Raw genomic sequence first — 13,061 nt, 5'->3', positions numbered from 1 at the left:
AAAATAAATAAATAAATAAACAAATTTGCTGCTGTAAATGTTAATTAATAATCATCATAGTAAACATTATCCAAAGCTGATTTCTGCAGATTCAGTTCATTGACCCATCTAGCTTGGTATTGCCCCCTCTGATGGGGAGTGGCTCTACAAGGCCTTAGACCAAAGTCTTTCTCTGCACCTACAACCTTCTATCTTTTTCACCGGAGATGCCAGGGCTGAAGCTCAGACATTCCATATGCAAAATATTGCCAGTTTGGTGTAGTGGTGAAGTGTGCGGACTCTTATCTGGGAGAACCAGGTTTGATTCCCCACTCCTCCACTTGCAGCTTCTGAAATGCCCTTGGGTCAGCCATAGCTCTGGCAGAGGTTGTCCTTGAAAGGGCAGCTGTTGTGAGAGCCCTCTCAGCCCCACCCACCTCACAGGGTGTTTGTTGTGGGGGAGGAAGATAAAGGAGATTGTGAGCCGCTCTGAGACTCTGAGATTCAGGGTGGAGGACGAGATATAAATCCAATGTCTTCTTAAAAAATATGTCCTTTATCCCTGATTTATGGTGTCTCCCCGTAAGTATTCCAGGCAGTAGTTGTTTGGGACATTGTCCTTGCTCATGAGGATTGTATGGTTGGGTACAGATGGCCAGCTTGGGGTCGCACCATCCCATCCTGGAAGTCACCTGGCATAAAAAGAAGCACCTAGGGTGGTCAGATAGCATGTAGCCTGCTGCTGGAACAGGGACGGGCAGTGGGCGCCCCGGAGGAGTGTTCATAACACTCGTGCACCTAACTGCTACTTCCCCAGTGCTTCCTGGATGTTCAAATGGCTGGGAAAGATGCCGTGGAAACGCCTCACTGGTTACTACCATTCAGTATGTGGTAGCTTTTAGTGGCAGCAGAATGACAGGTAAGAACAGGGTGAGGGCGAGAGCAGGACGGAAGTCAGATGTGAGTGTTTGGATGAGCTTTTTTGGGCCTGTTGTGGGGCATCCCAGAGGCGGCTTATACTAGCTGTCTGGATCCAGCCTATGACTGTTGGTGGAAAGAGCTGTCAAGCAAGAGATCAGAAGAGGTGGTTTGTCATTGCCTTTCTGTATTATAGCCCTGGACTTCCTTGGTGGTCTTCCGTGCAAGTCCTAACCAGGGCTGATCCTATTTAGCTTCTGAGATCTGACAAGATGAGAACTAGCCTGGGCCATCCAGAACAGCACAGTGATTAAATTCCATTGAGTCATAGTCAGGGGTGGAATTCTAGCAGGAACTCCTTTGCATATTAGGCCACACCCTCCTGATGTAGCCAATCCTTCAAGAATTTACACAAAAGAGCCTTGTAAGCTCTTCAAGGATTGGCTACTTCAAGGGGTGTGGCCTAATATGCAAAGGAGCTCCTGCTAGACCCACCCCTGGTCGTAGTCAACTTATGGTGACCCTCATAGGGTTTTCAAGACAAGAGATGAACAACGATGGCTTTGCATTTCCCGCCTCTGTGTAGCAACCCCAGACTTTCTTGGTAGTCTCTGATTCCAGTACTAACCAGGGCAACCCTGCTTGGTTTCTGAGATGTGATGAGATCAGGCTTTGTCTAGATTATCCAGGTGACTAGTAAGGCATATTCATGACTATTAGGAGGTTTTATAACAATATTTTATTATGTGTCTGTCTCTGTAAGGAAAAGACCAACAACCATATAAAAGCTTACAAAGATGGTTAACCTCCAACACGATAAATGTGTTAATGTGACAAAAAAAAGAAGCTCATGATTCTGCGTCTTTATTGACTTTTTACAGAGTGAAGGAAGGAAAAGTCCTCAGACATGGCCTACCGATGATAAGACTTTTGATGAGAGACATGTACAATTGTGGTCAATCCTCGTTGTTCGAAACGCAAGTCAATAAACCCGGCTTGCAGATTTAGAAGTGAAAAAAACAACAACATAATCACACAACTTAGCACCATCACATTAAATTCTTTTACACTTCCCTAAATTTTAGTGGTCTTGACCAGCAATGACAGGAAAGTATAGGAGCACCCTTGAAAACTTCAATGCAGCCCAGAAATAAAATTATATTAGTCTGCTGACACTAGGGCATTCGCTTCTTCTGATACACTGGACTCTCTCAACCATGAATCAGTACAGAAACAGTCAGATGTATTCCTTGTTTCCAGCTGGCTTTCTCTTGGGCTTCCTTGGTGTGAATCATCCAACTCATCCCAGTTTCGGTCCATGATGAGGTAGTTGAAACAGGGATTTCCTCTCTAGCTTTGTGAACTGCATCTGATAATGCAAAGTCAACGTGGATGCCGGGATCTGTCAGTGCTTGATTGGTTGGGCGAGCAATCGTTTGGCATGACACAGTTCGTGTTGTACTGAGTGTTGAAGTTGTAATGTAGCACCATGGAGTTATTTTGTTCATTTGCTTGAAAGTGGAATTCGGGTGAAAGAAAGTAGAGAGGATGGTGTTTTCGTTGTATGAGCGGAGTAAGAAAGTGGTAACCCTTTACATCAATTTATCTCTCTTTTTTTTTTGTTCCCCCTCTTCAGAATTTTGGTAAATAAATAACTGGGATAAGGTTGATTTGATTTTACTAGTTGATAAGGTCGAAAACGAAAAGAGCAAAGATGGCGCGTGAATTGGCTTGTTGGGGGTTCGGAACGAGCATTATTCTTGGTTTTATAAGAAGCAAACTGGGCCAATGTCCACACCGAATTCCTGATTGGGAGCGCCAATATCAAAGGGTGCAATATCTATCACCGGCAACCTCATTGTCTTGCGTGTTCGGTACTCGAAGACTGTTCTGCCCCATTCGTTGGTGTGTTTCTGTGAAACGAGAAAAGAGGGAATCAAATTAAAAATATTCTCTTAGAGATTTTTTTTTAAAAAAATAAGACTCACTACAAAAGCAGCGCAAAAGAAAGCACAAGGGAGCTTCTCTGTTATTCCCTATGGGAACTGGTCTCCATAGGGTATAATGGAGTGTGCCCAGCAGACATTTCCCTCCCCACCCCTGGCTTTCTGATGACTCTGAAGTAAGGAGAGGGCCTCCAAAGCAGGGAATCCCCTGCCCCCAACTGGGCAATTTTATGTTCAACATAGAGAGAAGTCACCACAGAATTGCAAAACAAAACACAACCTCAAGGTTATAATGACAAAATTACTAATATTGCAACAAAGAAGAAGACTGCAGATTTATACCCCAGAGAAGGGCAACTAGAATGATTAAAGGGCTGGAGCACTTTCCCTATGAAGAAAGGTTGAAACACTTGGGACTCTTTAGCTTGGAGAAACGTCGACTGCGGGGTGACATGATAGAGGTTTACAAGATAATGCATGGAATGGAGAAAGTAGAGAAAGAAGTACTTTTCTCCCTTTCTCACAATACAAGAACTCGTGGGCATTCGATGAAATTGCTGAGCAGACAGGTTAAGACGGATAAAAGGAAGTACTTCTTCACCCAAAGGGTGATTAACATGTGGAATTCACTGCCACAGGAGGTGGTGGCGGCCACAAGTATAGCCACCTTCAAGAGGGGTTTAGATAAAAATATGGAGCACAGGTCCATCAGTGGCTATTAGCCACAGTGTATGGAGCACAGGTCCATCAGTGGCTATTAGCCACAGTGTATGGAGCACAGGTCCATCAGTGGCTATTAGCCACAGTGTATGTGTGTATATAACATTTTTTGCCACTGTGTGACACAGAGTGTTGGACTTGATGGGCCGTTGGCCTGATCCAACATGGCTTCTCTTATGTTCTTATACCCTGCCGTTCTCTCTGAATCAGAGACTCAGACTGGTTTACAATCTCCTGTATCTTCTCCCCCCACAACAGACACCCTGTGAGGTGGGTGGGGCTGAGAACGCTCTCACAGAAGCTGCTCTTTCAAGGACAACTCCTACAAAAACTATGGCTCACCCAAGGCCATTCCAGCAGCTGCAAGTGGAGGAGTGGGGAATCAAACCCAGTTCTCCCAGATAAGAGTCCGCACATTTAACCACTACACCAAACTGGCTCTCTACAAATAACAGTACATCAAGAGAACAAGTCCCTTGCTGAAAAATCATGATGTGTCAATATCCAGGATCCAAACGGTCTTGATACTGATTCCAGTAGATGCAAAGGCATTCAAGTCTCTTCAAGTCGCACACACAAGAAGCGTGAGCCGGTAGGAACATGTGCCCTAATTGAGAGAGCATCTTGTGGAGACTGGTTGGCCCCTATGTATAATGTTTGAATATTGCAAGCTATATTCTATATAAGTACTGTGGAATATCCCCTGTTGACAAAGGGTTGAAACAGGTGTGGCAGATGTCCGGTGTGAAAAGCAAAATAAGGCCTCATCAATTTACAAGATATTCTGACCATAGAGCTCCTGGTTAATCTGAGTGCCACCCAAAAGTAACAAAGGATAGCTCTAGGAATTTATGAAAACTCTGTGGTAAAATTAGAAGTTCTTACCATAGAGTTTCTGGGGATCCCTAGATTCCTACGGTGGCAGCCCTAATCCTAGACAAGAGCACTGTAGTGCACTTGGCAAGGACTCTATTGTTGGAAGTAATACTAGTATGCCGGGCTCTTTTTCTGGGGGAATATGGTGGAACAGAATTCCAGCTCTTTGAGGAAACAAAATTCTCAAAAAAATGTTTAAAAATTCATGCATTTCTCCTTCATTTTCCTCTTGAGAGTTCTGGCACCTCTTTTTCCAAAAAAAGAGCCCCGCAAGCAGGAATGCACAGGAATGCAGTTCCAGCTGGCTTGGCACCAAGGAATGTGGCCGAATATGCAAATGAGTCCCCGTTGGGCTTCTTCTACAAAAAGGTCCTGTGTGAAACAATGGTGACATCAGAGGGTGTGTCCTAATATGCAAATGAGTTACTGCTGGGCTTTTTATACAAAAGGCACTGTGTGAAACAATCAGGGTATATGGCCGACTAGGCAAATGAGTCCCTACTGGGCTTCTTCTACAAAAAGACCTTGTGTGAAACAATGGTGATGTCAGAGGGTGTGGCCTAATATGGAAAAGAGTTCCTGCTGGGCCTTTTCTACAAAAAAAAATCCATGTCTGCCGGTATGGATAAAAGAGGAGTATCCCACTTTCTTGAGTAAATCTGCCCACTTTTGAATACCGCTGCTTAAGACAAGCACTGTTCTCCAGCGGCTTAAACTGGGTGCTGGGATGTTATAATGGCAAAATATATCGAGTCACTCTTAAAAAACAATAACAATAAAGGAAAGGTGCTCAAGTCTTGTGTCCTTACAGTGCATCCGTCTTCCAGCACAGTGTATGTGAATTTGCTGTTTCCTTCTGCCTTGATTTCACTGTCAGTAGAGCTCATGAGCTTCAGCGCCCTTTTCACGTTCCCGCTGGCCTCATCCATGTAAGCGATGCTGTTCTTGCAGTGATAGGTGATGTTCTGTGAGGCTCGACTGGAGAGGATCCTGAGGAACGCCAGTTGAACATCTGCAACTTCTTCTGGGAGATCAGGGTCACCGTAGTTGAACTGCAAGCGGGGACAAAAAACGGGGAGACACATTGGGTGCTATCACACTTGGAAGTTGACGCAATAGTATCTCGAGGCAAAAAACCCTGATTCACTCAGGTCCATTTTAGGGGGATCAGACAGCCACAGTTGAAGTGGCAGGATCCTGGAGGCTGTCGGTGGTTGCGCCTTCACACTGCTAGTGCGGCTCAAGTATGGACTGCTGTGGAAAGGGAGTTTTTCATAAAAAGTCCCCCGTGTGTGCGCTCAGGCAGAGACGCGCACAAGCACACCTTGTAGAGGGGTTAGGGGGGAACCTCCCCACACCGGCAGTGCTGGAAATGGCTTGGTGGAATCCTAGAATCATAGAGTTGGAAGGGACCTCTAGGGTCATCGAGTTCAACCCCCTGCACAATACAGGAAACTCACAAATACCTCCCCCTAAATTCACAGGATCTGCATTGCTGTCAGATGGCCATCTAAAAACCTCCAAGGAAGGAGAGCCCACCACCTCCCGAGGAAGCCTGTTCCACTGAGGAATTGCTCTAACGGTCAGGAAGTTCTTCCTAAAGTTGAGCTGGAAATTCTTTTGATTTAATTTCAACCCATTGGTTCTGGTCCTACCTTCCAGGGCCACAGAAAACAATTCCACACCATCCTCTATATGACACCCTTCATAGAATCCTAGAATCATAGAGTTGGAAGGACCTCCAGGGTCATCGAGTCCAACCCCCCGCACAATGCAGGAAACCCACAAACTCCTCCCCCCAAATTCACAGGATCTTCATTGCTGTCAGATGGCCATCTAGCCTCTGTTTCAAAACCTCCAAGGAAGGAGAGCCCACCACCTCCCGAGGAAGCCTGTTCCACTGAAGAACCGCTCTAACGGTCAGGAAGCTCACACAGCTCTTACGTTCATGAGTCGCGCTGGGGCACTCAGACAATATCCAATTATGCAACCTACATCTGAATCAGGGGGAAGCTACCAGGCAGATCCAGGTGGCTTTTTTAATGTGGATAGGAGGCATCTGGGGATGGGGTAGGAACAGGTGCAACTCGGAGGGCAAATGTGCTCATGTGATCATGCGCTTTTGACTCAAATAGGAGGCGGGGCTAGGTCTGGCCACATCTCTTGTGTGAAAGCACCCATTGTTTCACAGCTGCTTTGTGTGATCTTGAGACTGAGTTGTTTAGTGACACAGCAATATAGAAAACATTAGCTTTACTGAGACCATTTCTGCAGTAGTGAAATCCCCCCCATTGACATTTATAAAGCTGCACGTGATGTGAAGTTTTCTGCAGTAGATTTTTCCTCACCAGGGGCACTAACCATATGTTTTCTCCTTCTTACCACCCGGCATTTTCAGAATGCCCAGTTTTAGCACGTTCTAAAAATGTGCAGTAAAAAAAGGAGAAAACTTTAGGTCTGGGCCTGGTGAGGAAAGATCTACTGCAGAAAATTTCACGTAACGCACAATTTTCAAAACGTCAATGCAGGGAATCTCCCTACTGCAGAAGTGATATGAGAAGGCACTGAAATGCCCTCTCCGGTCAAGGTGACAGGGAGGAAGGTTAAGTTGGACAGCCCTGTTAGTCTGTCTGTAGCAGCAGAAAAGAGGAAGATTCCAGGAACACCTTAAAGACTAAATTTACGGTAGGGAAAGAGATGTTGTGAGTCGCTGCTCACTTCTTCTGATACAAAGGTTATCCTGACCGCTCACCTGGAAGCCACCATTCATGGATTCTCCAAACCAAACGTGCTTCTTTTCTGGTCCTGGGCTTGTCCACCAGTTCCTCTGTGGAATACTTCTGGGGTTGGCGTTGATGCACGACTCACCGGTTTCCATATTGCAGAACACTTTAATGGCATCCAATTTGCAACCTTGGTTAGGATCGATCCAATAGTCTCCTGCAGCAACACAACGAGAAGAAGGCATAGGGAGCTGATTATGCTTCAGAATGCGTGAGTGTTGCACAACCCAAACCCAAACAAGTACAATGTTTCTGAGGCCGTTTTCGCACTCACGTTTTACTGGCGCCACGACCATCCTGACGCCGGCGAATCTGCATGGCTTTCGCACCAGAAGCTCCGGCGCTCCCAGAAGCGCCGGCTACTTCCGTCGCTAAGCCAGCGCAAACGGAAATCGCAAAGATGCAGGAAAACGTTTGCGCTGGCTTAGCGATGGAAAGCGCCGGCGCTTCTGGGAGCGCCGGCGCTTCTGTTGCGAAATCCATGCAGATTCGCCGGCGTCAGGAGGGTCGTGGCGCCAGTAAAACGTGAGTGCAAAAACACCCTGAGTCAGCGCTAGGGACAGGCACAAACCGAAATTCATCACGAATGTTGTCCCATTCTCGGTTCGCAAACCAAAGTTTGTGACAGTTCTACCATCACGAACTTCTGTGGGCTTTTAAAGCAGTTGCGGTGGGTTCATGGATAGAGCAGAAAGCAGGTGCTTAAACCCCTGCTTTCTGCTCCCCACAAAAGCTTGTATAAGGGGACTACAGTCCCTTTCAACAGGGTTTACTGGGGACCACAAATCACAAACTGGTTTGGTGCACCTGGAAGCCTCTGGTTTGGTTCTTGGTTTGACCATCAACTAGAAAAAAACTCGCTACCAGATATGAATCAGCAATGAGATCAAGTCACAGGGATCTTTATAAATAATGGTTAGAGAAAAAGGGAACTAGATCAGCTCCACAAAGCATTGCACGTTGTGCAATTGTAATTGTTCATAACCTGGAGAGAAATCAATATAACAAGTGAGATATGTATCTGTCACTTTAAAGCTACAGAAATGGATCATTGCAAACTTGAAGAATGAAGATTGGGGAAACATACAGCCCTCACCACTATCTGCACCTATGGAATATTCTGGAAGTCTTCTTCCTTTGAAGACTGTTTTTACTCAAAGTCATAGGAGGTGTATAGTGATTTATCGTGCTGAGGCAAAATATTAGGCACAACAAAAGACATGGCTCATTAGACTATGCCTTTCCCCGGTTTCCTTAATTCCACCTCTCACCATTGGCTGTCAGTATTGAAGTCATGTGACATGCAAGGCAGTGAAGTCATGTGGCACATTGTCACACTAGATGTCACCAGAAAGTGGGGATAAAGCCATATAGAGGGACAGCAAGTTTGTGTTGCTTGTAACATCTCATTTTGTTCAGTTATTTCATGACCAGGGCTGGTGCATGGGAGTTGGCAAACTAGGCAATTGCCTAGGGCACCAGTTCCCAGCTAGGGTAAGGGTTGGGCTCCCCCTCCCTGCTCGTGCCATCCCTGACCCTCCAACTGGGCTCTGAGGGGTCAGAGGAGCTCCCCTGGTGCTTCCTGGCACCCCCCAAACTTGGAAAGCGTCGTGGAGGGGAAGTGTCATGTGTTCTTTCTGAGTGCTGAGGGGTTGAAAGAGCTCCCCCGGCCCTTCAGAGTAGTGGCTGGGCTTGAACTCAGGGTGCCTGGGTGAGCGGGCTGGGCAGCCTTCTGCTCCGTTCCTCCCCTTTGCCACCGGGCCTGCGGCTGCCCTGCCACTGCTGGCCTCTCTGATGCTGGCCAAGGGCTTTGGGGTGCCATGCCTCCTCCTCCTACATGCTGCCCTGGCACCAGAGATGCATTTCTCCTTCAGCAAAGAGGACATCAAGCAGCACTACCGGCTGCTAGCCAAGGTGGTCAGGTTGGTGGTGGCTTGCCTCGGCGGGCTGTGGGGGGTGGAAATAGAGAGGCCTAGCTCCTGCCGTAGGCCCCCCAACTGCCTGGCGTGATGACGTCACCTCTGGGTGACATCATCACAGTGCGCGTGTACAAAGCAGACACAATAACTTTTTCGGGGGGGGGGGCACATTGGGGTTCTGCCTTGGGCAGCAGAACCCTATGCCCCGGACCTGTTCATGACTGCATGTTCCTTCCCTATGATGGAGATAAGAATAGAACAGGACATACCACTCTTCAGTTCTGGATGGCAGAACTTCAGGTCTCTGCAGTTACGGGCTGGATTCTTCCGTGAACCATCGGGGCTAATAATGTTTTCAATCTGATTGTTGATTGACTTCAGCGAGGACAAAACGTCATTCATGGTGGCTTTGTCGTCAGATGGCTGGTCTCTGTAGTAGGGGGGTCCTTTCTCCCACTGCCCTTCAGGGCCACCACCAGCAGCACCACAACATGGGCCAGGAGCTCCGGGGGGACCAGGGGGTCCGGGTGCCCCAGAATGACCAGGGGGGCCCTATAAAAGAAACCAAAATTTGTCCAAATAACAATAGTCCATCCACAGGTATTGAAAAGATGAACCCCTGACACTGCCTTATATAGAATCAGACCATTGGTCCATTGAGTCAGTTAGTATTGTCTCCTCAGATGGGCAGTGGCTTCCCAGGGTGTCATGAAGAGTCTCACCATGTACTGTTTGGTCCTTTAACTGGAGTTGCCAAGGGCTGGGCGTGGGGCCTTCTGCATGCCAAGTAGATGCTCTACCACTGAGCCACAGCCCCTCCAAACCTCTTTATTTGTCTATCTGTCAGCATAAAGTGATTGTACTCAAAGGGCTGTAATGTAGAGAATGGTGTGGAGTTGTTTTCTGTTGCCCCGGAAGAACAGATCAGAACCAAAAGGTTGAAATTAAAGGTTTTGGACGAAACATTAGGAAGAACTTCCTGACAGAGCAGGAAGACCTCAATAGTTTGTAGTATGTATCTGAGGAAATTGCCAAGTTAACAGCAGCCAAAAATGCACTTCCCAGGTATCTCTCTTGGTGTTTCAAAACATTTCTTCTTCAATAACAGCTGTTTAATGGAACTTGATTTTACAAATAGGTAAGGTGTAACTCAAAATTACAATGGAATCAGTAGGCTTTTGGACACTGCCAATTGTAGGAGGAATTCCCCACTTATCTTCTTGTATTTTTGTTTATAATTGTGGACTTTCTCACGTTGCATTGATGGAGACCAGGAGTGGGATTCTAGCAGGAGCTCCTTTGCATATTAGGCCACACACCCCTGATGTGGCCAATCCTCCAAGAGCTTACAAGGCTCTTTTTCGTAAGCTCTTGTGGCTACATCAGGGATATGTGGCCTAATATGCAAAGCAGTTCCTGCTAGAATTCCACCCTGATGGAGACTATATTATGCTAACATTAGCGTCTGGTATTGTGACCATCAATCCAGTTATTGTGATGTATATCTGTATTTATACAATAATTAATTGTTTATATACATCAGAAAGAATATTCACATTATGTGGTCGAATTCACAACAGCATCACATTGTTGATGGTCTATCCATGCGTTTTTTTGCTTTTGTTTCAACTGTATTGAAACAATCCAGCATTCATTAAGGCATGTACAACTGCTTTGTTTTGTGCAGCCTTTGGCTAACGTTACGAACCAGGGAGCTGGTTATCCTTTTCCAAGAAATTTGCTGATTCAGTTGATGTTTTAATTGGTTTTATTGTTCTGTTTATTGCATTTATCTATATTTGAATTGCATTTGTATCTACTGCACTTTTAAATGTTGTAATCCTTCCGGAGTTCCCCTGTGGGGAGCAGTTACGGCAGGGGTGTCAACATGCAGCCTGGGGCCCAAATCAGGCCTCCGAAGTGCTCCTATCAGGCTCCCGAGCAACTGGCTGTTGTCTGCTTCCTTCTCCCTCTCTTTTGCTTCCTTCTGCATCACAGCTTGCTTTGCCAGGCTTGCTCGATCACATAAGAGCTACAGAGAAAAACCTCTATTTTCTCCATTGGCTGAGGCTCCTCTTTTGGAGAGGAAGGGGGGCAGGCAGAGCTTGCTTTGCCAGGCTCTCTCAATTCCACAGCAGAGCTACTGAGCCAAGCCTCTCTTCCTTTTTCTTGCTTTCTTTCTCCCCCTCCTGGTTCCCTGGGGAATGAAGGAAAGAGCCAGAGCTTCCTTTGCCCAGTTCCCTGGATCCCATGGGATTGATATAAAGAAAGCACCTCTAAGACCAGTGAGTGCTAATATTTTAAAGCATGTTTTAAGGGTTTTTTTAAAATCTTTAATTGTGTGTGTTTGTGTCCTTTATAAAATTTATCTCTCTGCTACCTGGAATTACATTTTATGACACACATGGCTCAGCCCAACAAGGCCTCATTTGTGTTGGATATGGCCCTCATAATGAATGAGTTTGACACCCCTGGGTTACGGGGTATAAACAAAATAAATAAATAATTTTTCAGTATCCTAGTTCTCTTACCGATGTTCCAGCTTCACCTCGGGTTCCACGAGGACCTGGAGGGCCAATGGGGCCAGGGTAGCCGCTTGTACCGTCCTTTCCGGGAGGGCCGTTAGGTCCAGGGGGTCCCTAAACAGCATAAGAAACGAGATGTTATCTGCTTTATTCATGGATTGTGAAGCACTGCTATGAACTTGTCCGTTAAATGGTTTTGTCTCTTTGGAACATTTTCATGCCACTTTCCCACCCAGTTCTGGGTCCTCAAGGCAGCAAAAGATCAAAACCATTAAAACAAGCTTTTCAAACACATAGGATAAAAAAATTGAAAATAACGATTAAACCAGACACATATACCATTAGAACATATACACAAAGAAGGAAGGGCCAGTGAGGGGAGTAGGGTTGCCAATCCCAGGTGGGGGCAGGGGAGCCCCTGGTTTGGAGGTCCTCCCCCCGCTTCAGGGTCATCAGAAAGTGGGGGCGGGGAGGGAAATGTCTGCTGGGAACTCCATTATTCCCTATAGTGACTCCCATAGGGTATAATGGAGAATTGATCTGCAGGTATCTGTAGCTCTGGAAGGGCTGTTTTTTGAGGTAGAGGCACCACACTTTCAGCATAGCATCCAGTTCCTCTCCCCAAAATACTCTTCAAAATTAAAAACGATTGGACAATGGGGTCGAATTTTATGAGCCTCAAAAGAAGGTGCCCCTTTCCTTCATTATTACCAATGGAAGGAAGGCATTTAAAAGATGTGTGGTCCCTTGAAATGTGATGGCTAGAACGCCCTCTGGAGTTCAGTCATGCTTGTCACACCCTTGCTCCACCTCCAATGTCTCCTGGCTCCACCCCCAAAGTTTCCTGGCTCCACCCCCAATGTCCCCAGATATTTCTTGAATTGGACTTGACAACCCTAGAGGGGAGGCCAAAAAAATGGACCTGATGGCAGACGACAGTGATAGAGGGGTTAGATCAGTCTCCTTGGGAGGGAATTCCATAATTTGGTTCTTCCTGACTTCTGTGTTATACATGCCTTTTTGTCTATTTATAGAAATTCCACTGCCTGTTTTAGGATTCTGCCTCTAGAGAGGAAAGTGGGCCTGTAACTGGGCTCATATCTACACCAACAAACACAGGAGTAAAATTCAGTCACTCTTCCTTAACTCCCTAGCTGTCGTTTGGAAAGGTTTACTTACTCTTGCTCCAGCAGGCCCTGGGCTTCCGTTTGGACCTTGGGGACCCATTGCACCCTGTAAAGACAAGGACAACGTAAAGCAAGTCCAGCTAATGCAAGGTTTGTTGCATAGGAATGGTACATACAATGGTGCTCAACTGCATTCCTGAGCTGGTCATTACCTTTAAAGCCCTTTATGGCCGAGGACCTGCTTATCTGAGGGACTGTCTGTCCCCAC

The 13,061-nt window shown here is 46.4% G+C and overlaps 1 protein-coding gene across 1 annotated transcript in view; it reads right to left on the bottom strand.

Annotated features, from left to right (window-relative positions):
• Positions 1-1,621: 1,621 nt before the first annotated feature.
• Positions 1,622-13,061, bottom strand: part of COL3A1 (collagen type III alpha 1 chain) — a 73,573-nt gene continuing 62,133 nt past the window's right edge. The window contains exons 43-48 of the mRNA XM_060257051.1: positions 12,846-12,899; positions 11,673-11,780; positions 9,411-9,693; positions 7,192-7,379; positions 5,249-5,491; positions 1,622-2,810 (exon numbers count right to left, since the gene is read on the bottom strand). Coding sequence (XP_060113034.1) covers positions 2,664-2,810; positions 5,249-5,491; positions 7,192-7,379; positions 9,411-9,693; positions 11,673-11,780; positions 12,846-12,899 — 1,023 coding nt within the window. The 3' untranslated portion in view covers positions 1,622-2,663. The remainder of the gene's footprint in view (positions 2,811-5,248; positions 5,492-7,191; positions 7,380-9,410; positions 9,694-11,672; positions 11,781-12,845; positions 12,900-13,061) is intronic.

Source organism: Heteronotia binoei, chromosome 16 (genome assembly GCF_032191835.1).
Source record: "Heteronotia binoei isolate CCM8104 ecotype False Entrance Well chromosome 16, APGP_CSIRO_Hbin_v1, whole genome shotgun sequence".
Classification (NCBI taxonomy): domain Eukaryota; kingdom Metazoa; phylum Chordata; class Lepidosauria; order Squamata; family Gekkonidae; genus Heteronotia; species Heteronotia binoei.
Note: the sequence above shows the minus strand (reverse complement) of the source record. Positions and strands in the feature narration are given on the sequence as shown.